Source organism: Gekko japonicus, unplaced genomic scaffold (genome assembly GCF_001447785.1).
Source record: "Gekko japonicus isolate JY-2015 unplaced genomic scaffold, Gekko_japonicus_V1.1 scaffold5844, whole genome shotgun sequence".
NCBI lineage: Eukaryota > Metazoa > Chordata > Lepidosauria > Squamata > Gekkonidae > Gekko > Gekko japonicus.
The window spans coordinates 2,825-28,179 of NW_015176610.1; the positions used below are offsets into that span (position 1 = coordinate 2,825).

The window sequence follows — 25,355 nt, forward strand, 5'->3', positions numbered from 1 at the left end:
TCCTCAGATTGCTTTGCGGATTTCTTTCACAAGCACAGATGATGATTCTTTCGTCCATGTGCTGGACCATCCCATCCCTAATTATGCTTTCTACAAGTTTTTGTGGGAGAGAGGTTAAGCCAATGAGCTTTTAGTTTTTCTGGGATTTTTTCCTACAAGAGAAAATCTCGTTCTGGACAAATAATAAAGATGCTGAGCATCAGCTGCTTAACCCCATGGACAAATGGTACCCTGTATTAGAGAAAATGAACATAGACAAATTTGACTGGGAACAAATAAGGAAACCAAAATATGAAGGGCTACTGTTTGGTTGACGGTGCAATCTATTGATAACAGGGACAGACAAGTGGCTGCATCCACTAAACTAATTAAGAATGTATGTGGCCTTGGAGATTATTTTACCTCTCAGCACTGATTTTATCGCATCCCAGCATATATTCGGGGATATGTTGCTTTTATCATTTTCTGTAAAATAAAATTAAAAAAAAAATCTTAGACAGAAGGTGGGAGGAGTGTTGGAAAGAGATCTTGTAAAGGATGCAAAGGTACAATGTATATTTTAATCAGATAGATTAGAGCAGAGGGGAACAGCTTGAAGGCAGAAAATTTGCATCTATAGTAAAATAAAAATCCCATGACCCTCTTCAGTCCTGGAGGGGATTTCCATTGTTCTGAATTTATGAATTAACTCGAGTTCAGCAATCTTGTGTTAGTGATTTCCATTTGACTGTATGAGGTGCTGTAATGGAAAGAAAATTGATTTGCACCGCTGTATCCCTAACTGTTTTGTTTGCTTGATTTGGGGGGAAAAAAGAAAAAAAAAAGGCTTTTAAGTTTTCACTCATTCCCCATTTGCCACCTTCTAATCTCCTGACAGATTACGTGTAATGGCACTGCACCATTTATTTTTGATTTTCTCTTAGGCAACTCTAAGCCAGATACAGTTATATGGTATTATCTAGCTGGTCCATCACTTCTTCAATCTTCTGTCCCCTCTCTGTGTTGAAACACTTTCTTGTTCATTACCTGAAAAAGACCTCGGGGCCTCAGCTTCATAGCATTTTTCTTGCTTTCTCTGACTGTTCTCTTTAAGCTGATGTCCCTCCTTGCGTTCTCTAACTAGCTTTCTCATTCAAGGAAAGAAGCAATCTGTTCTACATCTACCGCGAAAGGGTAGTTCTTGATCATCAGTCTGAAACAGACCCCGGTTGTTGCTCCAAACCAAGACATTTTCCAGATACACACACACACACACACACACACACACACACCCTTGAATGATTTCAAAGCTCCATTTTGATGAGCAGGTTCATAGACCTTACAGATGCCATGATCTAAAAAGGAAAACGTAAGAGATGCTGAGAACTGAGTGGGTGGTAATTTGCCAGATCTTTAGAAAAGAGAAAGGGTAAGAAGAGGTATTCACTAGTAAAGAGGTGGAGATTCTCAGAACACAAACTCCAGGCATCTATTTATGGGACATCATGTCTCATGCCCTATCCTCATGTTCCCCCCCAAAAAAGTTTTCTCTCAAAACACCAGATTCTTCCAACCTATCTGGTATAGAAACCCAGCCAACAAAAGAAACTCTAGGGCAACCCAGTTCAAGATTACAAGTGGCTGGGGCTTCCGGTTTATGGCGACACCCAGGCAGACACACCTCCCGGATGTCCCAGGGATGTAAACTGCACACCAGCATGTGGGAGGGGGTCCGCTGGATCGCGACCAATGTTCCCTCTAAGCTGTGGAGTCCTGTGAGCAAAAATTCTACTTTGTGAGCGACTGGCATGAAAGTTGTGAGCGAGTGATTTGGCTACTGCATAAGTTAGTTTGCTCTGGAGCCCTCCTTCCTGAGCTAAGACAAAAATGTGTGAGCTGGAGGCTAAAAAACTGTGAGCTAGCTCACACTAACTCAGCTTAAAGGGAACACTGATCGCGACCCCCCAGAGCCTTGGTAAAAGACTCCCAGCCAGAGGGCTTTTGAGGGGCGACCTCTTCGATGGCCAAAAGCCAGAGAATTGAGGCGCCCCTCTGCCCTGAAGGTCCTGATGCTGAGTGACCGCATGGTACAAGTGCTGCTGACTGGGACAAGCGTTGGAGATCGGGCGAAATAAATGGTGATGAGCGAGGCCAAATGGCCAACAATGAACGGTGAGTCGGGTGAAGCGAGCATGAAGATATAAAAAGAAGCTGCCCCCTCTAAAAAGAGCAACGGGAAAGCAAGTGGGGGAGAGGCCCCTCCCAAATGCACAGACGATCGCGGAAGGAAAGGGGGGGGAGCGGAAAAATAAGCGTTTAAAACTGTTTTGAGAGACTTACCAGAGCGCAGAAAAGCATTCGGGCAAACATCAGAGACTTTAGCAACTTCTTTGAAAAGTAAACAAATCCAAAAAGATGGCGGGGGAAAAACCGGAGAAAGAGAAGCTGTTGAAATCGAAACCTGGGGGCAGTCCTCGAACAGAGGAAGTCTCTGAGCTCACAATACTTTTAGCTGACTCCCTGCGCCCTCTGCTGGATGAGATCTCTGGCCTTTTTTTAAATTAACTAATGCTGTGTCATAGAAAGAGAACACGTATAAGATGTTTTATAGATGGTATATTACACCAGATAGATTAGCTAAACAAAATGTTAATTGCTCTGATAAATGCTGGAAATGTAAAAATAAGACTGGTTCTTTTTATCACATGTGGTGGTTATATGATGTTACAAAGAGGTACTGGAGATGGATTCATGAGATAATGGAAAAAAGAATAATATCCCGTTTACTCCAGAGATACTGTTATTGAATATATTTCCGAAAGACTTTGATAAAGCAGATAGGTATTTGATAGTTCATATGTCGACAGCTACAAGGATAGTATATGCCAAATATTGGAAAATAATTGAAATACCAACAAAACAAGAGTATGTGAACAAGCTATTTGAAACAGCGGAAAATGACAAACTGACACTTGAGATGAGAGCCGGTACAGAATGGACCTTTCAAAAAACTTGGAAGAGATTCTATGATTGGTATAATGTAAATGTAATTGATGGATAAATGTAGTAATTTGAGAATGCAGAAAAGATAAGCTCAGTAAAATAGATAATGAATTTAGAAATTTAATAAGCAGAAGAAGTGAGAAATGTCTCTTACTATGTGTTATGTGTTGTTGGAGGTAGTTATGTGTTGTTTGTATGTATGTCTGTAGTATATAAGGAAAAATAATAATAAAAGTGTACCCTCGGGTACATAAAAAAAAAGAGAGAGATCTCTGGCATTAAACAACTGTCAACAATTGGACAGAGTCTAGCAGATCAGCAGATACAGTTGACTAAATCCTTGAAAGCAACAGAGCAAATTGGAGAGAAGGTGAAGGAAATGGACGCCACGACTAAAAAGGTTAAGAAAAAGGTGCAAAATCTGGAAATGAAGCAAGCTACGGAAGAGTCAAAGCTTTTACAACTACAAATGGATAAAGCAAACTTGGTCCTGCAGTTCCAAGGGGATAATCTGAAGCAACAGCTGAGTGAAGCATTAGCCCCAATGACAGATTTAACAGCGAAATACCTTTGCAGCGAGATGGATGTGATCTACAGGTCTTATTCATCATACATCAAGAAAAATAATCTGCCTGGGGAGATAGTGGTCAGATTCTCAAAGAGACATGTGAGAGACACTATTTTAAAAACAACCTCGGGAACACCCTTGAAAATTGGGGACAACAACATTAGGATCTTAAAAGATATTCCATTTGATATAAGACAGAAGAGAAAGAACTATAAAGAACTAATCCTTTTCTTACAAACAAATGGCATTAATTACAGGTGGTTAACCCCAGAAGGTGTCACTTTCAAGCTCAACGATAAAAAAGAGAAGATTGACTCTGTTTTTAAAGCACGCGAATTTTTGCTGATACAACTTAGGGAACCAGAAGTGGGTAAAGAGGAGGAAGAAGAAAGCAAATCAGATGACGAGTTGGGCTCGGGGTCTTCAGACGAGGACTCCCCCTCCGAAAAGGGGGCAGCTGCCCCCAAAAGCCCATATCAACTGAGGATTAGAAAAGATAAAAATAAATAAAGGCTGAAGGACTCTGATTTGTGCCTGGAAAAAAATATTGAAATAACTTGGGGATGCTCTGGGAATTTCTTTAAACAGTTAAAGGGATGGTTAAACGATAATTAATTTAACACAATCGACTAAGTTCATTGTATTTTTAGTAGCTTTCTTCTTTTTAAAAATAGTATGGAGTTAAGCTGATGTATGATCTCCTACTCTTGGGTTTTTAGTTAGTTGTGGGTCTGTTTTCTTTCTCCCTCTAGATGTAGTACCCTTCCCCATATTTTCTGTTGTAGTTTTGTAGTCTTAAAAAAAATCAATAAAAACCTCCCCCCAGGGGGATGCAAAAAAAAAAAAGAGATTACAAGTGGCTATCTTGATGAACATTATTTCTCTCCAGCCCCATCATGCACAGAGATGTTCATACATAAAGCTAGAAAGAGCCTGGGTATTCCATTCATAATACAAATGCTATCTCTGGTGGTTGCGCTACTTCTGTTACCTTTTCTGCTTTTCTCTGAACGACCCAGGGTAATTCGTTCATATAGGTCAGTTCCCAATGAAAAGGCATTATCGACGCATCTTTCCATAATTGGGATACCAGCAAAGCAGTCTAGATTGAAGAGGAAAAGAGTGGGTTGGGGTGACTGGGCAATTTTCTTTTTCTTTTTTTTTGTAACAATAAATTTATTTATAACTTTTGCAAAATTACAGCAATTCCAAAACATCATATATATTCAACATTACAGGAAACATGCAAGAAGATAATATAAACATATCAACAAAGAGCTAAAGAAAATTGAACCAAAGGTAAATGAGCATCAATGATCAATTTGTAAGTATTGAGATATGATAATGATTGTGTAGTTGCGATAACTGAGTCTATTTGCCGACGATCTCACTTTATTTTTAACTAACCCAGAAGACTCATTGCCTGAATTACACGCCTTGTTGGAAAACTTTGGTAAAGTTGCAGGTCTTAGAATAAATACTTCGAAATCAACCTTGTATCTTATAATCCTAACGCAAACTGACAACCAATTTATCAAACAAAACTACAATTTTAGCTGAGTCACCAAATGTTGGAAATATCTAGGAATCTCCATTCCACTCCATTTATCAGACTTACTTAAATGTAACTACACAACACTAGCAAAAACAATTGAGGATCTCCCTAAGTCTTCCACATCACCGTTATTATCTTGGATTGAAAAAGTACAAGTCATCAAAACCTTTATATTCCCAAAATTCTTATATTTATTTAGAGCCCTCCCAATTTCCATTCCACGCTCACTACTGAAAGTTTGGCAAAATGGTATACTAAAATATATATGGAATAAGTCTTTACATAGGGTCAGTTTTGCAACGCTACGACGACACCCATCAAAAGGAGGACTCTTCTTACCTGATCTATCATTATATTACGAAACCTCAACATTTATAGGCATTTTCAAACAATATAGTATAAACTATCAAGCTCAATGGAAAACAGTGGAACAATCCTACCTTAACTCTAAAACATTTCAGGAAATTCCATTTTCCCAAACGGAGACCAAAAATTGCACAAGACAAAATTTTTCTTTTGAATTCCCTAAAAATCTGGGATAAATGGAAATCAATTCTACTTCCCTTCCCTTCTATACTTACCGTATTCATTGGCCAATCTTGGTTCATCCCGGGACGATCCAGTAATTCGTTCAAAACCTGGAGAAACAATAATATATTATGTTTTAATGATATCAGCAATAAAAAAGCTAGAAATAGAATCCAAATTCAAAGGCAAAATTAATTGGATGGAATATTTACAGGTTAAAACATTATGGCAAACCACTTTTAGAGGCAATAACTTATATTTATTTAGAGCCCTCCCAATTTCCATTCCACGCTCACTACTGAAAGTTTGGCAAAATGGTATACTAAAATATATATGGAATAAGTCTTTACATAGGGTCAGTTTTGCAACGCTACGACGACACCCATCAAAAGGAGGACTCTTCTTACCTGATCTATCATTATATTACGAAACTTCAACATTTATAGGCATTTTCAAACAATATAGTATAAACTATCAAGCTCAATGGAAAACAGTGGAACAATCCTACCTTAACTCTAAAACATTTCAGGAAATTCCATTTTCCCAAACGGAGACCAAAAATTGCACAAGACAACATTTTTCTTTTGAATTCCCTAAAAATCTGGGATAAATGGAAATCAATTCTACTTCCCTTCCCTTCTATACTTACCGTATTCATTGGCCAATCTTGGTTCATCCCGGGACGATCCAGTAATTCGTTCAAAACCTGGAGAAACAATAATATATTATGTTTTAATGATATCAGCAATAAAAAAGCTAGAAATAGAATCCAAATTCAAAGGCAAAATTAATTAGATGGAATATTTACAGGTTAAAACATTATGGCAAACCACTTTTAGAGGCAATAGCTTCCAACCACCAACTTTCGTTGAAAAAATTCTATCATCAAATATAACTTCATGCACGGGAATGATCTCTTCACTCTACAAGACATTATTACTCTATCATTCCAATGTTCCAACTACATACCAGAAAGCTTGGAATACAGACTGCTCTGTTCCAATTGATGATACTACCTGGTCCAAAATATGGACATCCAAAGCATTGAATATTAAGGCTCAGGCTCTAAAAATCTTATTACGATGGTACCATACACCATCTAAGCTCCATCAGATTAATAAATCCTACTCGCCAATCTGTTGGCGATCATGCAATGAAATCGCTACATATTACCACTGTTGGTGGACATGCAAGACAATCAGGAATTATTGGTCTACAAACAATAAAGAAAATAACCAATATAACTCTGCCCCTTTCGCCAACTCTAATATTCTTAGACTCATGGGATGATTTTGAAATTCCTAACATCTACAAGGATCTCATTTCCTCAATGTTAATGGCTGCTAAAACCATAATCGCTAGGAATTGGGAAAAAACTAATTCATTAACTTTGCATCAGTGGTACATACAATTATGGGAACTCTACACTATGTAGAAAATAGCTTTATCATCACCTCCATCCAACACTTATAAAGCACACTCTTTGTTCTATGCCAAGTGGTTGCCATTTATTGAAGCCACATTTCATGACAATGTAGTTCCGACAAATACCGTTCCTAAGAAATATATTGAGATCATTTCTTTTTCACATTCTCATCCTAATGTTTCTTTCACTGAGCTGAAAGCAGTATAGACCCTGGCTGCTCATGCAGGCTAAAAATCTCCCCATTGTTCCTGAAGTATAAAACAGAGGGGAATTTCACATTACCCTTTTAAAGCCAATTTTAAGCCGTTATTGATCCGTCTTGGAGTAAACCGGTACAGGGCTGCCATTTCATACAAGCCTTTCCCCTACCAGTAAAGAGCTGTCTCTGAAGTGATTTGGCATTTCAGAGTGCACCGCTTTTTTTCCACCCTTTTTCGCCCATGCGGGCAATCTCTGTTTGTTTTTTTTAACGTTCGTTTTAGAGCGCTAGTGTGCTATAACACAATACCAAAATAGCACTATAGCAACCCCATTGGAATGCCTGGACTCCACTGGGATATATGAGATGGCTACATCTGCCACCTGGAAACAAGTACCCCACTGGATACAGGCTTCAAGCGGGAGATCAGGGCATCACTGATTGGTGAGACAGATGTTGCTAACCCAGCCTGATGTGCACCCATCCATGCCAAGAGGCGATTGGCTGGGAAGTGACTGGCACAGAGCTGGGTCAGGTATAAAGGGCAGGGAGGCAAGGCCCTTATCTTTGTGGGTTGAAGTTGGTGAGTGGTAGGCTTGTCTCGTTACAGTGGTTTTGTGTGACTGTGTGAGAGGCTACTGATCTTTTAGTCATGGTCTCCATAACTACCTTGTTGCAACCCATCACCTTCCCCTGACTCATCTTTGGGCATGGAAGGGTTAGGAACATCTATCTCACCAATCACTGATGCCCTGATCTCCCGCTTGAAGGCTGTATTCAATGGGGTACTTGTTTCCAGGTGGCAGATGTTGCCATCTCATGTAACCCATTGGAGTCCAGGCATTCCAATTGGGTTGCTGTAGTGCTGTTTTGGGGTTGCATTATAGTGCTGTAGCGCTCTAAAACGAATATAAAAAAAAAGACGGAGATTGCCCGTGCGGGCAAAAAAGGGCGGGAAATTGCACTTCAGAAACGGTACAAGAAATTGAAGACCGCTTGGAAGCGGTTTACAGGTAAAACGCTTCAGCCACGTTTCCTGAACGGGACAGAAGCGTTTCTGTCTGAAAGTGAAAATATATTCCAGTAGGGAACCGTTACTAAAACAGTTCTGTCTGAAATGACAGACCAGAAACCGTTAGGGAACTGTTCCTGTACCGGAATATATGGGCTGTCTGAAATTCCCCAGAAACATTCAAAGTGCTTTTAAGGACTAAGTTTCCCCATCAAAGGCTAGTGGCCTGACTTTCTGCTACCTTCACTATATTGACTAAAGAAAAACATATGAATTAGCTGACTGGATCAAGTCAAGGTCATATCGTACTGCATTTGGCCTCCAGTTCTAGATAGACACCTGTCCTTGGGAAACATAGGGCTGGAAGGTAAAAATGTTCCACCATGTGTGTACATGGAAGTTTCATTTAGCTGGCATGGTTAATAGCTACAGGTAAAGCTATCAGCCATGGATCTCTCTAATCTACTTTCTGGGCAGATTGCCCCATATAAGTGGCCAGCTCCCTCCAGTGCCAGCAGTGCCACTTCCATGACAGCATAGCTGACACAGCCACCCACTTTACACAGTGTATGTCAAATCCATGTCAGAAGTTGCTTCATGCATTAGGTCATACAGCAGCTGCTTGAGCCAGCTTCCCTTTGGCCCTCACGGAGACATTCAAGGCAGCTGACCAATAAAGCCATAAAATATCAGGAAAACAAAACTATGAAGCACCATTTATCAATCATACACAGCATCAAATAAAACAGCACTGGCAAGCTTTCTAATAATTTGCTGGAGAGGTTGTTCCATACTTGTGGGGCTGCCATGGAAAAGGCCCTATCTTGTATACCACCACCAGACGAGTCTCTTTGATTTGTGGAACAATTGGGAGGGCCTCTCCCTGCAATTGTAATTCTTAGGCAAAAACATATGGGAGAAGATGGTCCTTCAGACACCTGGGTCCCAAGCCATGAAGGACTTTTAAAGGACAAAAACAACACCTTGAATGGGGCTCTGGAGCAGATCGGTAGCCAGTGCAATAGCTGTACTATTGGGGTCAAATGCTCCCAATAGCTGTCCCTGATCAGCAGTCTAGCTGCAGCACCTGCACTACCTCCAGCTTCCAAACACTATTAAAGGGTAGCCCCAAGTAGTCTAGTCTAGATGTAACAAAGGCATGGATCACTGTGGCTAGATCTGACTGAACCAGAAACAGGTGCACCTGACCCACCAGCCAAAGCTGGGCACATGCACCCCGAACCACAGCAGCCACTTCATTTTCTAAGGTGACTGCTGTGTCAAGCAGCACTCCTGAGCTTTTATGACATTTTATTTATAAGCTACCTCAAGCCAGTCACTTGGAGAGATGACATAGAAATATTCTAAATAAATAATAATAAATCCATTTGCTTTCTCAAAGATCATGCCCAGTCTTAAATCCCTGGGCTCAGTTTATCCGCTTTTTTGTGATTAAGCACAGCTCATTAACTCACCTATAAGGCGAAAGATTTATGCGATCTGAAGAGAAACCAGAGTACATTCAAACCCTTACAGGATATGACTTACCATACGATCCAAAGGTGATCTTGTTGCACCTTTGGCCTGATGACGGTCCGCCTGAAAACAGGAGACAGTTGATTAATATTTTAGTAATTGCCGCAAAGATCTCCCTGGCAAGTAAATGGAAAACAGACTCCCTCCTGACCATGCAGCAATGGCTACATAAAGTGTGGGATTTCTTTCTTCAGGAGAAAGCATCTATATGGCTAAGTAACTGTCCTGAGGACGGGACGTCTGTATAGGAAAATTGATTCCTAAAGCCTTCATGTATCCCTTGTGATGTTATAGAGTTTCATGTTCCCCCCCTTTGGAATGTACCCCCTGTTGGTTTGATTTCCTCTCGAAGCTAGATGGCGACCATTTGATTGAATTGCCCCCCATAAACCACATACCTCTGCCAGAGCATGGCAGAAGAGCACGTAGGCAAAGGAGGGAGGGGCTCTGGTATCATCTTACTGCAGGAGGATGATCTCAAGACCCAACCTTTCCCCACCCATTCACCATAGTACCTGTCTCATTGTGATTGGCTACTGGCCATAGCTGGTCATAATGAGATTGCGGTTTAATTGCCTGATCCCCTGGAGAGGAGCTCACTTTTTTTGGCTCTCTCTCTCTGTTCCTGGAGATAACCTGACATGCTGTCTGCCATGGGGTGAGACAGACAAAGGATTCATTTGGTGAGCTGACCACATGGCTCCATGCTTGCACAAAGATGAGACCTAGTTGGACTTTGTTACAATGGACTGTCTTGGACTATGGATCACCCTGGTAACTATGTAGATCTTTAATGTTTAGTGAGGGCCAAGGGCCATAAGCTTATTATTTTCTAATCTTTTCTAGTCTGATTGCAAAGTTCTGTGCTAAATAAACTCTATCTGTTTATAACTTGTGTCTGATTGATGTACCTTTGACTCCAAGGCTCTTTCCTAGTGCCTGAAACTGCTAGCCATATTCTGCTACCTTGCGAAGAGTATTCTTGTAATAAGTCCCAGAGGCCAGTAAAGGGTCTGAACCTTGCTCTAGACTGGAAGGGGACAACAGTGAAAGGTTCTGGTGGCATGTGTCTGTAAATCCAGAGAGAGACTACCTCTCCTGGGTTCTTGTGTAATTTCCTTGTTCCAGTACATGATTCTTTCCTTTCCCAATCCTGGACTGGTCTGGGAGAAGAGAGAACCATGACAACGTCTTCCCCCCCACAGGCAGGACAAGCCCCGAGCCCCACGGAGCCGGGACGATAGAGCATGGCTCCCCACCTACTCACCCGGTTGGCTGGAGGGGACGGGGAGGGAGCGCGGGTGGAGGAGCGGGTGGAAGCGCTGGCAGCAGAGCAGCTGCAGCCGAGCGGAGGGATGCACGGGCAGCTTAGCGGCGGCGGCGACGCCCCCAGGCTCCGAAAAGAGAGAGGTGGGGCCGACGAGGCAAGCGACAGCGCAGCAGCTTCGGGGCTGCACCGAATCATCGGGGGCGCGGGACAGCGAGATGGAGACAGGGCTGTCGCGCCGGGCCACAGGCCCGCCACAAGAGCCCACCCCCGCATACAAGCGTGGTGGCCCAGAAGAGAAAGGAGGAAGAGGGACCCCGCCCAGAGGTGCGCATCTCCCATTTTGTATGGGGGCGGGGCCTAGAGAGGAGGAGGGCCCAATGGCAGGCAGGGGACACTGGGAACCGGGAGGGGGGAATATAAGGGATGGAAAGGAGAGGCCAGGGATGACTCCTGGATCAGAGACGCCACAGAGAGAGAGGAAAGCATGATCCAGCAGGGACAGGCGTAGAGGGACGGTGAAGTAACCCCCCTCCCCCGTCCAGGTGTCTGAGGCCGACTTACTCCTTGAGAGGACAGGAGGCAGGGGGGCACCATAGCAGAGCCTGTCGTACTGGGAAGCTCCAGTGACGATGATGGGGCGGGGTCCTCGTCGAGCTCCTGTGACAGTAACAAAGACGCATGAATCGCTTAATTCACCTCCCATGTTAAGCTTCGAGCCAGCCATGGCTCCGACAGTGCTAACAAACCATTGGTCGCTTCGAAACAGCGACCAATCGCTGAAGAGCTTTTCCCTGAGCAGGAAAGACAATGATTCGCCCTTATCTATGCAATCTGATTGGTTGTTATGTAAATAGTAGGAGTGGCTATATTAGCCCAGTATGTTTAAAAGGAGCCCAGCTCCGATGTTTTACTGTTCTGATTCCTAACTGCGTTTATGTGCTTGTTCGTATTAAAGCTGAATCACTTGCTGAAATCACTCTACGAGTTTTTGTTAGCGCGATCTAACATATTATGATGAAGTTCGAAATTTAATAAACAGTTAAAAAAATTAACTCACCTATTAGTGGCACATTTCGGCGGATAAGGGGGCCTTGCACTGGCTGGCCCTTCTCGGTGTTCACCCCCACGTAGGCTGTCTGGGAACACACCACCCCGGAACTCAGGCTCGTCTGCAGAGCCAGGCGCTGCTTTTTTCCATCCTTCACTCCAGTACCTTCCAGATCCTGCAAGAGGGCTCGAGCCGCCAGTCGATGAACAGGGAGCCTGGAAAGAGAGAGGGGAAGAGAAAAGGAGCATCCAAAGCAGTGTATACCAAGTCCATGGCTGAGGAGAAAATGGGACCGCCTCAACTACAGAAGCATTTTCTTCCCATGCCTTTTCAAATTTGGCCTGCAAGTTGGTTGTTGTAACTGGCCTAGCAAGTGAATGAAAGCCACCAGTCACACCTGGCCAGTTTGTACAGAGACTCATTAGCAAGGCTTGTAGTGGTGTCTGTTCCAAATGCAATAATTCTGCACTCTGTCTTAATCCTGAATTTAGAATACACCACTTGGTTGTCTCTAGGGCAATTTAGGAAAGTCACCCCAAACGTGACCAGAATGAGACCTATTGCCTACCCCAGGCCCATCCTCTCAGCCTCAAAGGACACCAAATGGCAGTGCTCTGATACAAAACTCAGCTTTATGAATAAATGAATAAAATGAATTAATGTTCTAGAAGCATTTCCCACTGGAGTAATTATGTCAGAAGCAGTCTGACAATGACATCAAATGTGACTTATCACCTCACAATGAAGTGTTTGGGAAGCATGCCACTCATTAGGGGGGAAAACATTCACATAAGGTATCTGTTTTCAGTGCCCCCCTAAATGACTAACTTATCTGTCAGCAAAATTAGTGTTAAATAAAAAAGTAAAAAACAAACAAATAAACCTGGGGAAAATCCAGAGGGGGGAATAGAAGAACACTTCCCCCCCCAATTACTGAATTTGTGTTTTTTTCTTTCAAACCTTCATATCTGTCTTCCCAATTACATTCCACCACATTGGCCAGTGAGAGGGGACATACACAGGAGAGCATCCTACCTGTCACTCTCCTGAGCTTTAAGGGGAAACTTCATTGTCTCTGTGAAAGTCTGGCCTTGGAAGATGTACTGCAGCACAACAGACCCCTCGGAGGCACCTGAGGACTGCAGAGGATAAGAAATTGGCAGAGCAGAAGAAGAGGAGGAATACATTCTCGGAATATAGATGGCAAAAGAATTAAGGACTCAAAAGGGCTCCCCTGGCCATGGGAGATAGATAGGGATGCATAGACAATCTTTGGGGTCTTGGTGGAGGTTACTTGCCTTATGCTGTCCACGGATCTGGGCATAGATAAGGCTATGCTGCCCTTCGAAGATGACCTGGGGACCGGACCCCACAAGCACGGCCTCAAGATGGGAAGGCAAATCCCATTGAAGAGAGATCCCTGTTGCTGCTGGCTGCAGGGCTTTCTTCAAAGACTGTAGGGCCTGAAGGGGGAAGACAGGCAACAATAGGTCTAAGGTAGACAGCAGGGTTCCTTGGCCAAATAAGAAAGATAAAAATGGTGTTGCATATGTTTTCTGAAGCCAGAACAACTGCTGAAGAAGGCATCCTTATTTTATCCCAAGATGTTTCACAGACTGGCAGCAGGCAATGGACACTAAAACTAGCAAGCTTTAGGTGTAGAAATGGTAGAACACTCTCTTCCAAATCTAGGCTCCCGGATCCTCCTCACCTTGGCCTGCATGCGCTCCTTGCCGGTGATGAATTCGGCACTGCCTCCGGCCACTCGCGCAATGCCTTTGATGAGGGTTGTGGAGGCCCCTTCACCAATGCCAAAGGAGAAGCACCTGTAAGTAAAGGTGCAAAAAAAACCCCCCAAAACAAAACAGGGGGATTAAGAATTTTGTATCCAAAAACAAAATCTGTGTAATACATTATATTTGGTTGCATTACAATCACATAGAACAGTGTGCAAGTTTATGAGTTCTCCAGAACTCATCAGGTTGAATGACAGAAAAAGAAATAAGGGGCAATACTGTGTAATACATTTTATTTGGTTGCATTACAGTCACATAGAACAGTGTGCAAGTTTATAAGTTCTCCAGAACTCATCAGGCTGAATGACAGAAAAAGAAATAAGGGGCAATGGGAGGATTTTTAATTATTTTAAATTTTCTCTACATCAGACATCAAAAGGTTGCACACAGTTCTCTGTGCTTTGGCTTTTCCTAATAAATGGAATTATGTGGTTTTTACTTTTGTTTTTGAATTTTTTTTTGCATACAGCTTATTTTTGAATGATTTTCTTTTTAATAAACTTCCCCCCATTGTTGGGTATTACAACAGCATTAGTTATTCAGTTTGATTTACATTTCCACTGGCTTTGATGGGAAAAACAGTTCCACATATTTCCTCCCCTCCAAATGTGGATAAAATACTCCCTGTCAAACAGCAGACAGATAAGAGTATCCCCATTTTGTGGGCACTAAGTTTCTTCTTTGCAGAGTATGCACAGAGAGGCATAACCACACTGGCTGGGGTGTTTTTTCCTTTGCTCCTGCAGTCTTCAAGCAGGTGATGAAGTGTATCATTTGTTGCAAACAAAACTGCAGTGAGAGGATGAGGGGAATGCAATCTGCCTCCTAACCTTAAATTAATACCCCGGTCCATTTCAGCTTATCTCAGAGTTCAGTGAGCAGAAAAATGCTTCAAACAACACAATGTATCAAGGTAAGTGAGGGAATGTTCAGGGTCTCTCTCTTCTCATATTCACATTCCACTTTGTTTTTTGAATATGACCTCCATTTTACACATAAATGGGTGGACTTGCCCAAACAGGGATCATGCCACTGAATTTTGAGCTTTCTCCTTGTGCGCCTCACTGCCAGGACATGAACCCAGTCCAAATTCTTCATGATGCTTTTAAATAAAATTGAAGATACTGAGAGTAGCATATCAATGGACATCCTCCTAAACTGGGATCTCGAAAGATCCCCCTTTTGTTCTATGCGGATGACACTACAATCCTTTCTTGTACCAGGGTTGGACCTCCCAGATATTTGCATGCTTTTCATAAATTCTGTGCTGATAACTCTTTGGTCATTAATTACTCAAAGTCCAAACTGTTGGTCTTTTCTAAATATTGGAAGCCTGTGGACAGTAGAGAAAACTGAGATTACCCAGGTTAAAAATTTCAAATACTTAGGGATTACGTTTCAATATAAACTTAAATGGTCAACCCATAGATCCCATATTTCTTTAGTTAAACGATCTGTTTCACACTTTAAACAATCCTTTTATTCCACAGGGAATCAATATTTACCGGGCACCATAAAGATGTTTGAAATCAAAATTCTCCCTCAATTATTATATGACATTCCTATTTGGATAAAGAGCTTTCATAGCAATTTTGAAAGACTACAGGCCTGTCTTTTTCGCCAACTTTCAGGCATTTCTAACTGTATTCCATATTTCTCTCTTTGTTTAGAATTCGGCCAACATTTTATAGATGCTAAATGTTGGTTATTAACTTTTAAATATAGGTTGAAACTACACTTCAGATTGCCACCAAATTCTTTAATCTCACATTTTAAAAATGATGCTTATAGCGCAACCTGGTTGGCATATATTGAGAAGAAAATTAGTCAAATCGGCTTCTCCTTAGAATATTTCTATTCATTGGATGAAGTCTCTATTTACCAGATTATCAAACAGAGGCTGCTTGACCTTGAACTTCAAATGTTATGTCCTGCACAATTTTGCATATTTTCTCAGGCTCAGTTGAGTCTCCCAGTTCAACATGGCCAGATGGCCCATTATCTCCACAACTTAGTTCAGCCTCCGCACCGTAGAGCCTTCACATTAGCCCGTCAAAATATTTTCCCTTCAAAAACGCTCTCAGGTCAGTTTAATAAAATCTCCCTATATGAAAGGTTATGTTCTTGTCCTTTAAAATCTGTAGATTCAATTTATCATATTATTTTTGCCAAGCAAGACAATCATTTTCCCTGGGAATTTATGCTAAATCTTCTGTTTGGAGATGCCCCTACCATGTCAACCATCTACTCCCCACATGTTGCCTCTTTCACTGCCAACAGCATTGAAAATAGACAATGAAATACCAAACTGGACACACAGAACTGAAGATTCCCAAATATCCCCAACTGTTTTTAATAGTTTCTTGAGCATTATATGGCAAAGAAATATACCTTGTTTGATTTATGTTAACTTGATCACAGAATGAACATGATTTGGGTGACATTTGACTTCCTATTATATGAGAAATTTGTCATGAGACTAGAGCAGAAAAGGTGATACAAAGAAGGATCCAGAAGAAAAGAGTGTTTGATATCTTGTTCCTAGTTACTACCTGTGGGAATCGCTGTGGTGCTGAACTTCTGCAATGACTTCATTTGTGTTAGATACTTCTCCATCTGTGAACACAAATAGCTGAAAGAGAAAGAGAAGAATGCTGACTGGAGTCAAAACAGTTACTTGTGGAGACCCATTAGCACAAAGGAGACTTTATTCATCCTCTCTGGTCTAGTTGAGCCTCTTAATGAGTTGAGTAATTCCAGCGCCTGAAGTTGTGTGTTATTCCAGTGATTTTTCAAATCGGAGTATGCATGAAAATACTCAAGAAGCTGCCTCTGGAATTTTTTTTAAAGTTCTCTTTTGGCCACATGGCACCAATAACCGGACTTTGGAATGAACATTATGATGCCTAACTTACCCCATTAGCAGCACCACAGCAGAGAGGGTGCTGACTCCAAAGCAGAGAAGCTTCTGATTCTAAAGGCAGTTTGAGGAAATGTCAAGACTGTTGAATGCATGCTTATATGTGGGTAATGGCAAACTTAAATAACAAGGGTAATTGGGACCCTGTGTCTGTCCTGACCTGGATTCCCCAGGTTAGCCTGATCTTGTCAAATCTCAGAAGCTAAGCAAGGTCAGACCTACTTAGTATTTCGATGGGAGACCACCAACAAACACCAGGTCTCTACAAAGAGGCAGGCAATGGCAAACCACCTCTAAACGCCTCATGCCTTGAAAAGGGGTGCCAGTAGGACAGCTGCAACTTGATGGCAAAAGCAAATAAACACACACCAAAACTATCATATCTACTGTACAGAGGGAAATTAGCTCCCAGGGGAGTTCTCCGTACCTGACGAGGATGTCCTTCTCGGCATGGCTGGCTGTAAATGGCCTTCAGTGGTTGCAGAATTTCTGTGCCCCCCAAGTCAGCACCGAGGTTCTTAACTCGCTGGAGAGATTCTGACATGGTCTTCTGGGTGTACTCTACACTTTTCCTGAAGAGGGTATAAGACAATTCCAGAAAGTCAAGGATGTGGATGACCTATTTCTGAAGATTTTTAACCATGCTATCTGCTCCCTGAACTGCCCCAAGCATCTACAAACTGACCCAAACTTTTATTTTATTCTCCAGCATTCTAATCTAGTAAAGATCCTCTTTCACTCAAATTCAAGTCATTAGTAACACGTTACTGACGGCATGCGCAGAGCGTCTGAATAATAATGAATTCAGGATGCTGTATATGAGCTATATACAGTGGCTTTTATTTACAGTTATATACACAGTCCATGCCACCATGCGGTATCCCAGATTCACAGAACTGACCGACAAGGTGCTTCGCAGTATACTCTCCACAGGTGTGGAACACTTGCTTCAGGACTACATTCCATATATACAGTACTTGCACCAATCAGAGTCATTTTGCCAACTCATGGTGACATAGTTAATTGAGCTGATGCAACCTAGTGCAACTTGCATCTGGTGACCCTGTCACATGACAGTCTTGCCTGTCACCCAGATCAGTTTAATCTGACATGTGTGCATCATTGGCTGTCATCTTGCATACATATAATACAATAGGTAACACGTTACTGCCCATAAGGAGGTATTAACTATACAGGACAGAGGAAGGACACTGCTGTCCAGCATAAAACAACAAAGCTGTTGGGCTAGGAATGCAAAAATGGGAACAGGAAGACGAATGGTAACAACACAGGTCAAGAGAGTATCTATAGTCCAAGATGTGCCTTCCAGAAGAAGCAGGTGTGAGGAGAATTAAAAGTTGTGGTTTATGCAGAGCCCCAACGGACTTGTCTTCTCTGTTCTTTCCAGCCACTTTGGTGAACCTTTTCTGTGGTTTTTAACCTTTCCTTTGTCAAAACAATTATTTATAATTTTATTTATTTAAAATATTTCTGCACTGCCTTTCCGCCCAAAAAGGGTCAGTCCACAAGGTGGCAAACACCAGATCATTTCAATATTAAAACATATAAAGTGTTTAAACAATTCAATAAAACAGAAACACTCAAAGCAAGGACTGCAAAGATCACTGGAACGGATGGGTACCGCTACTGTGTTTTGTGTTGACCTTCGTAGATCAAGACTAGCAGTGAACCAGTACCTCCTTTCTTCTTCCTTTCCCTTCGATTCAGAAAGCCAAGACGGAATTAGGAGAAAGAGGAAGAACAGGAAATCAAAGGGGCTGGCAGGCATGCAACATTCTGACACTCACGGGTAAAACGAGTCGTAGGTGGATCCGAAGCCATAGATGTTGAAGAAACATCCCAGAGGGAGGCCCTTCAGGAGGAGAATCAGGGTCTCCTGAGGGAGGGGGAGAGAAAAGCTAGAGTCACCTTAAGTGTCCCTTCTGAATTTGGTTCAGCATCATCTCCATGCTTCCAGAGCCCTTCCTGGCTCCTTGCCTACTTCACTTCCTCCCCTAGACAACCAATTTCCAATATTCTTCTCAGTTTGATTCCACTTCCCTGCACATCCTCCACGTTTAGACAGACTGCTTCCTCGCTTGTTCCCTACTCTGTCTCCTTCCTCAGCCTCCACACCCCCTACCCGCTTTCAGAAGTTGCAGCATTTAATTTGTTCATATGTACCTTGGCGCTCTGAATACGTGGTGGTGCATCAAGAGTGTTGTAATCAGAACAGCAATCCATGCTGCCAGAGCGATCCAGCAGGAAGATGAATTCTCCAGTGGCACTCAGGCCTGGCTTGGGGGCACACTGCCAACTGGGGTACAGGGTAACCAAAAGGACTGGGTCCCCCATCAGGGAGTCTGTTTTGCACAGGAAGAAAGCAGATTCAATAGGCATTTTCACCCAAGTAAGTGCCCACACTCTTCACCAAGTTCTGCCAAGCACCCACACCCAAGCCATATGGATCTCCCAGAATCCCCTGCACTTCAGCCCCCATCCATGGCTTGCCCACCTGACGCAGCTCCCGGCTTCCCAGCCTCGAGGATTGCGCTGGGCTTGTGAACTTCCTCATAATAAATCAGCAGCTCCACATCTCGGTCAAATTGGTGCCCTTCAGCCAAGGAGACCTTTGGGAGAGGAAAAAAACCAAAAAACAGAATGAAGCATTGGAGGCTGAGAAAGATGCTGGCTTTCGCAAGAACCCCGTCATCTACTTTTGTATGTGATTTTTTAAAAAAATGCCACATGGTTAATATATCCCCACAATCTCTGTCTTATCAGAACTACTACTGTACTGTGAAGCAATGCATTATTAAACTCCTATGAGTCAGAAAGTTCTGTCCCGGACAAGGCTGCCCATTGTGCCTCTGCTTGGGTCAGTCAGCCTTCACTAATTCAACTCTCTTTGTCTGGACTGGGTAGAACTTGATCATTGCATTAAAAATACACAAGAAAGCCATCTGTGTGAGGAAGCCCACTTCTGCATATCAGCATGAGTCACTGGGTTTCCCCCTTTTCAGTCAGAAGGCAGGCCCTGATTACAGATTCATGCAGAAACAAAAGGGGGAGAATAGCTGGAGAATGGGTAATGCTTACACCTATAAGAAGGATGTCCAAAAAAAGGATGAGGCATCATATTGGGTTCTGTGGAGCCCCACAAATAACTACTAACACCCCACCACACTCCATAGAGATTTCTGACCCATTTGCAGATTTAGGACACTGTGCTTAGTAAAGCCTTCCAGTGGCTTCCCCTATATGCCGGACAATCAGCTTCTCCATTCTACGATTTAAGTTAGCAGCAGGCATGGGAAAATTAACTTAAAATGCTTTCTTATTTATATAAAGGGGGATGGGGGAGATGCAGGAAATGGTGATAAGTCCCTGGTTGCCTATGTTTTCTGTTCTTAAAGTATGCTCCTGTTTAAAAAGTTATATCCCAGTTACCTACATTCTGTTGTCGATTTGTGCAGCACCACTCAGCTTTGCTATAACTAGGGTTGCCAATCTCCAGCTGGGGGCAGGGGATCCCCTGGTTTGGAGCCCTTCCCCCCACTTCAGGGTTATCAGAAAGGTATAAGGGTATATCCATAGGATATAATCGAGAATTGGTCTGTGGATATCCTGGGCTCTGGGGAGGCTGTATTTTGAGGCAGAAGCACCAAATTTTCAGCACAGCTGCTAGTGCCTCTCCTGAAAAAAAAACCCACAACCCAAGTTTCAGAAAGATTGGACCAGAGGGTTCCAATTCTATGAGCCTCAAAAGGTGGTACCCCCATCCTCCATTATTTCCAATGTATGGAAAGCATTTAAAAGGAATGTGGTCCCTTTAAATGTGATGGCCAGAACTCCCTTCTGGCTTGTTAGCCTCACCTGACAACCCTAGTGACATTCTTGCTCCTGGCTTCCCCCTCCAAAGTCCCCAGATATTTCCTGAGTCGGACCTGGCAACCCTAGCTATAATACTCCTGGCCTAAGCATACAGCAACCATTAGCTCAATGTACTTTGGGTGCACTGTGGCATAATCACGGTGAAGTGTTAGAAAGGATGCATGTGTGTGTGAGGGGGGGGGATATGCCTGTAGATTTGCCCTTCCTATTTAGTCATGATACAGTGCAGGATTATATTCAGTCCACCATAGAGTGGTACACACTTTTTGTCAAACTCATTGGTTCCTACTGTTAAATGGGGGGGGGGGGCCTTGTTATGATTAACAGCCAATCATTAAGCATCCTCTTGTAGTGCCACTATAGCTGTTGTGGCATATGCCTGTGAACTGTGGAGTTGAAATGTAGGTTTTAAGCAGCAACTGTAACAGTTTTGTGGCAAGACTTATATGAATTTTTAGGGCAAGAAATAACCATACTTCAGAAACAACCACTAGCATAAAAGGTAAAGATCTCAGTAGCCTCACCTGGGCAGAAGTACGGTTTTCCACTGTGTAGCGAAGGGGCTCCAGAGTGCATTTTGATTCCACCCGGCTGATGCCATGGGAAGACTCCAGTGTGGCGCAGAGGCTGAGCGTATAGGGAAGCTTTCCCTTTGGGACTCGTGGAATATGTTGGGTGACTGTGTCACTTTCTGACCCTGCAGGGAGATTAACAGGCAAGGCTGCTATTATATAACAGATCAGAAAAACCATGTCTTAATACTAGCAGCAGTTGACACCCTGTATCTGTGGTATCAGAGGTAGGACAAAATTGGTTATTGTCAGTATAGGCACAGTCGGAAAGAATCACATTGCATGAGGACTGGATGAATTCTAGACGAAGTCTCGCTTTTGGCCAAGTCAACAGATGTAACAGGTGTGGAATAGCATCAACAACGGAGACAATGTTTTTGAATTATTTATATTTAAACAGGGATAGATCAGGAGAGTTACCCATGGCCAATCAGGTAAGCCCCCTTTACCCTCGGGAGGGCAGAGTGGCTGATGGGGGGGGGGGCGATTTCAACTGCAGCCAACAGCTTGGTCAGCCATTTCTTTCCCACTGATCCTTGGGTGCTGTTGGCTTGCTGGGGGAAAGCCTTGGATTCCTTTTGAAGGCCTTGGGCTTTGGACTTCTATGCTGGACCCTCACCTGGACTACAGACTGGTTTGATTCATTTTGATTACTATTAACATCTAGCTTTTTATTACATGTTACATCTAGCTTTTTATTACATGTTTCCTGCCATTCTTCCTCCATAGAGAAGAATGCAGAGAAGGATGGCTGGGGGGTGGGATCAGGTCAGCCACATCTGAGACAGCTACAGGTTTCCTCACATCTTCCCGATTCTAATAACAATTTCCCTGAAGGAAAAGTTTTACCAAGAGGCTTAATCAAAGTTTGTAGCCAGCCTGCAGTCTGTTTCCTGGGAAATAGAAGGGCAAGCGGAAAGAGAGGCAGTTCTCCCGGCCAATCTGAACCCAGGGAGGGCCAATGATGCAGTCCTCCATTATGCTGGTGAGGGAGCAGAGGGAGGGACATTTCAGCGGCAGCCAACAGCCTGGGCAGCCATTTCCCTCCCACTGCTTGTGTTCTGTGGGGGAAGCCCTGGATCTTTGGAGACCCGAGATCTTGGGCTTCACAATGGACTCTCGCCTGGACTACAAATTGGTCTGATTCATTTTGATTAGTATCAGTAGCTAGCTTTTCTATTTCATATTTTTCCTTTATTTAAAAAAAAAATAGCCATCCAGAAACCTGTTATTTCCTCCACAGGAAACAATGCAGTGAAGGATGGCTGTGGGCACATTGTTCAGAGGGCCACAGCATCAGACCCCTTTGTCCAATTCCCTTGAAACTAGGGGGGGGGCTTTACTTGGGAGGGTTTCCTTGTTATGATTTTTATTAAAATGACGACTTTCTGATAAAGAATTAAAATGGTATTTCTTTGAAGCACAGACACATACCCACGGGTACGTAGCGTGGGTTCAGCACAGCAGGCAGGACAAAGCGGACGGCTCCATCAGGTTCTGGAGCTAATGCCTGGACGTAGCACACCTTCAGCACGGCCTCCCCATTGGGAGGAAGGTTTCCCAGGGTACAGGTGAAAATGTCACTGGTGTTTGTCTCCCTCTCAAGCAGGAAGGCTTGCCGTCCTTCGCTCAGGGCATCCTCGTATTCCTGCTGGGCCTGTGTTTGAATAGAGAGAAAAGGAGCAGTGGGTGAACTAAAAACTACCAGCCACTGACACAAAATAAAGTATGCTGTTATCTTGAGGAATGTGCCATCCATAGGAAAAGTTTTGAAAGAGGTTGCTCATCAGGTTTAATTTTGCTTGGGACAAGAAGATGTTCCACACTGTTTGAATACCTGAAATCAGGGCTACAAATACAATACCTTTATTGGCATAAAAAATCAGGGCTATTTTTGGGCAGGAACGCACAGGAACGGAGTTCCGGCTGGCTTCAGGGTTGGCCACGCCCACTACAGCCAAAACCTCTGCATGCGTGGCTACAGAAGGAAGGCCTGGAGAGCAACCCCCCGCTGGCGACTCTGAGGCGGGCAGGCCAGGGCCCCCCTGAAAGGATCGGGGAGGCATTTAAATGCCTCCCCGTGCCTTCCCTGGCCTGTCCAAGGGCCGGCTTGCCCGGGCTCCCTGCAGCCTGGGGTGCTCAGGCAAGTCAAGGGAAAGCATGGGGTGTGGCCTAATATGCTAATGAGCTGCACTGTCAGGGGTGTGGCCTAATAGGCTAATGATTTTCTGCTGTTGGGTGTGGCCTATTATGCTAATGAGTTCCTGAAATGTTTTGCTGAGCAGTAACTGAAGCCTTTTGGTAATATACATCAGTCAATATTGATGATGTAGTGGCTGGGACTCTGATGGGCTCTTTTTTTTGTCCAAGTGTAGAGGCATAAGATGTCCTCCAGCAATACGGTCAATTAATTCTGGCCTTTTAATCTTCTCCACGTTATTTTTAAAATCAGAAATACATTTCTTTTGTAATGCCTACCTTAATCTATTTTACATATTGATGTGTCCACATATATGTGTCTCATGACCCTGCTTTTTATACTTTTTGTTGTATTAGTATAAGCCACCTTCTCTCTCTCTCTCAGCTATTGCCATATTTATTTTATTTTTATTTTATTTATTGTTCGATTTATATCCCGCCCTCCCCAAAACGGGCTCAGGGCGGCTAACAATTAGGGCAAAAGCCAAGATTAAACAATTAAGGCACGAAGCCATGATTAAAACACTAAAAACAGCATAAAGCAATCCAATAATACGTAAAGTGCAGGTGCTCTAGTTGTCACTACAATCCTCTAGATGTCACTTGTGCCCTAGCATACATACAACATTAGCATACAAAGTTTCTACATGGGTGTTTTCAGTGTCCATATACCAATATAGTATCTGTTTCTTTCTTCAGTCTATTTTAGATACAGCTCCACCAACTTCCTGGTACTGTGTCTTATTTTTAACAGTACTAAAGATAATTTCCTTTATCATGACTTTATTGTACATCTCCATCACTTTAAAAAAAGTTCTGAAGAAAAATTTGATTTATATATAGATAAAAGTGTCTCCCTTCATTATTGTCTAATTACAAAGAAGAGTGTGGCTCAAACAACTCCACACTATGGAGCCAGGGACAGTTGAGAAAATTTTCTACATACTAGAAAAAAATTCCAGGTTCTCAGAAAAATCTGAAGCATTTTTATATATACACAAGGGGTCTCATTAACTGCATGAACTGAAATCTGCCTATTGTACACATGTATCATAAATATGTCCATTCTAAGCAAGCTCCCTTGTCCCAGGTGACATTTTAAGCCTTGTTTTAAAAATATTTATTTTGTTGCAAAGAGGCTACAGCTACAAGTTAGCTCAGGGACATTTCTCCTTCCTTGGCATTTTTCCCAGTTTTTCTTAACTGGCCTTTAAATCAAATGCTACAGGATCTTCACCCACTTTCATAATAAAGTATTCTGAAAATATACAAACAGGGCAGCAAAATATTGACATAAAGTCTGGATTGGGAAACCAATCTCACCCAACAGGAATCTCCAGTTCCTTCTGTAACTTGGCCCCCACATTACCAAAGACTCTGAGCCCCTTCACCTCTTTCTTCTCTCGGATCTGAGCCTCAATCCGTGTCCCACCAATCAGGCCCTCAAAAGCGTAGACGGCAGCTTCATCGTCCAGAGGGAAAACAAAGGTCACCTCCACGGGGTTCTTTTCCTCATTCTTGTACCGAAGCTCAGACACGACATCAGCCACGAAGCCTTGGACCACCACATCCACAGAGATGCTTTGCAAGGGCACTGGCACAAGGAAACAGGGAACAACTAAAGTCAACAGTGTCAACTCAAGACCTAGCCTGGGCCAGAGAAGGAGACCCCGAGCCCAGAGTTCAAAGCTAAGCAGCACACGGTGGGGGAACCACTCCTAAACAGCCAACAAAGTCAGCTCCACTTCCTTCATTCTAAGAGGGCCAGTTGGATTAGTACCAAAAGTTACTTGAAAAATATCAGCTCTATAACTGACCTGAGTTTTTAGTGCCAAGTAAAATGTTACCAT

General features: G+C 42.9%; 1 protein-coding gene across 1 annotated transcript in view; it reads right to left on the bottom strand.

Annotated features, from left to right (window-relative positions):
- The window catches only part of LOC107124137 (von Willebrand factor A domain-containing protein 5A-like), a gene marked incomplete at its 3' end in the record, with an annotated part of 27,807 nt that extends 2,452 nt beyond the window's left edge, over nucleotides 1-25,355 (bottom strand). The window contains exons 1-19 of the mRNA XM_015427530.1: nucleotides 25,286-25,355; nucleotides 24,897-25,099; nucleotides 22,741-22,963; nucleotides 21,259-21,431; nucleotides 19,356-19,470; nucleotides 19,025-19,203; nucleotides 18,649-18,737; nucleotides 17,268-17,412; nucleotides 16,473-16,552; nucleotides 13,836-13,950; nucleotides 13,423-13,587; nucleotides 13,160-13,263; nucleotides 12,134-12,339; nucleotides 11,638-11,733; nucleotides 9,819-9,869; nucleotides 6,283-6,339; nucleotides 5,687-5,743; nucleotides 4,542-4,652; nucleotides 403-465 (exon numbers count right to left, since the gene is read on the bottom strand). Of these exons, the coding sequence (XP_015283016.1) occupies nucleotides 403-465; nucleotides 4,542-4,652; nucleotides 5,687-5,743; nucleotides 6,283-6,339; nucleotides 9,819-9,869; nucleotides 11,638-11,733; nucleotides 12,134-12,339; nucleotides 13,160-13,263; nucleotides 13,423-13,587; nucleotides 13,836-13,950; nucleotides 16,473-16,552; nucleotides 17,268-17,412; nucleotides 18,649-18,737; nucleotides 19,025-19,203; nucleotides 19,356-19,470; nucleotides 21,259-21,431; nucleotides 22,741-22,963; nucleotides 24,897-25,099; nucleotides 25,286-25,355 (2,302 nt within the window). The remainder of the gene's footprint in view (nucleotides 1-402; nucleotides 466-4,541; nucleotides 4,653-5,686; nucleotides 5,744-6,282; nucleotides 6,340-9,818; nucleotides 9,870-11,637; nucleotides 11,734-12,133; nucleotides 12,340-13,159; nucleotides 13,264-13,422; nucleotides 13,588-13,835; nucleotides 13,951-16,472; nucleotides 16,553-17,267; nucleotides 17,413-18,648; nucleotides 18,738-19,024; nucleotides 19,204-19,355; nucleotides 19,471-21,258; nucleotides 21,432-22,740; nucleotides 22,964-24,896; nucleotides 25,100-25,285) is intronic.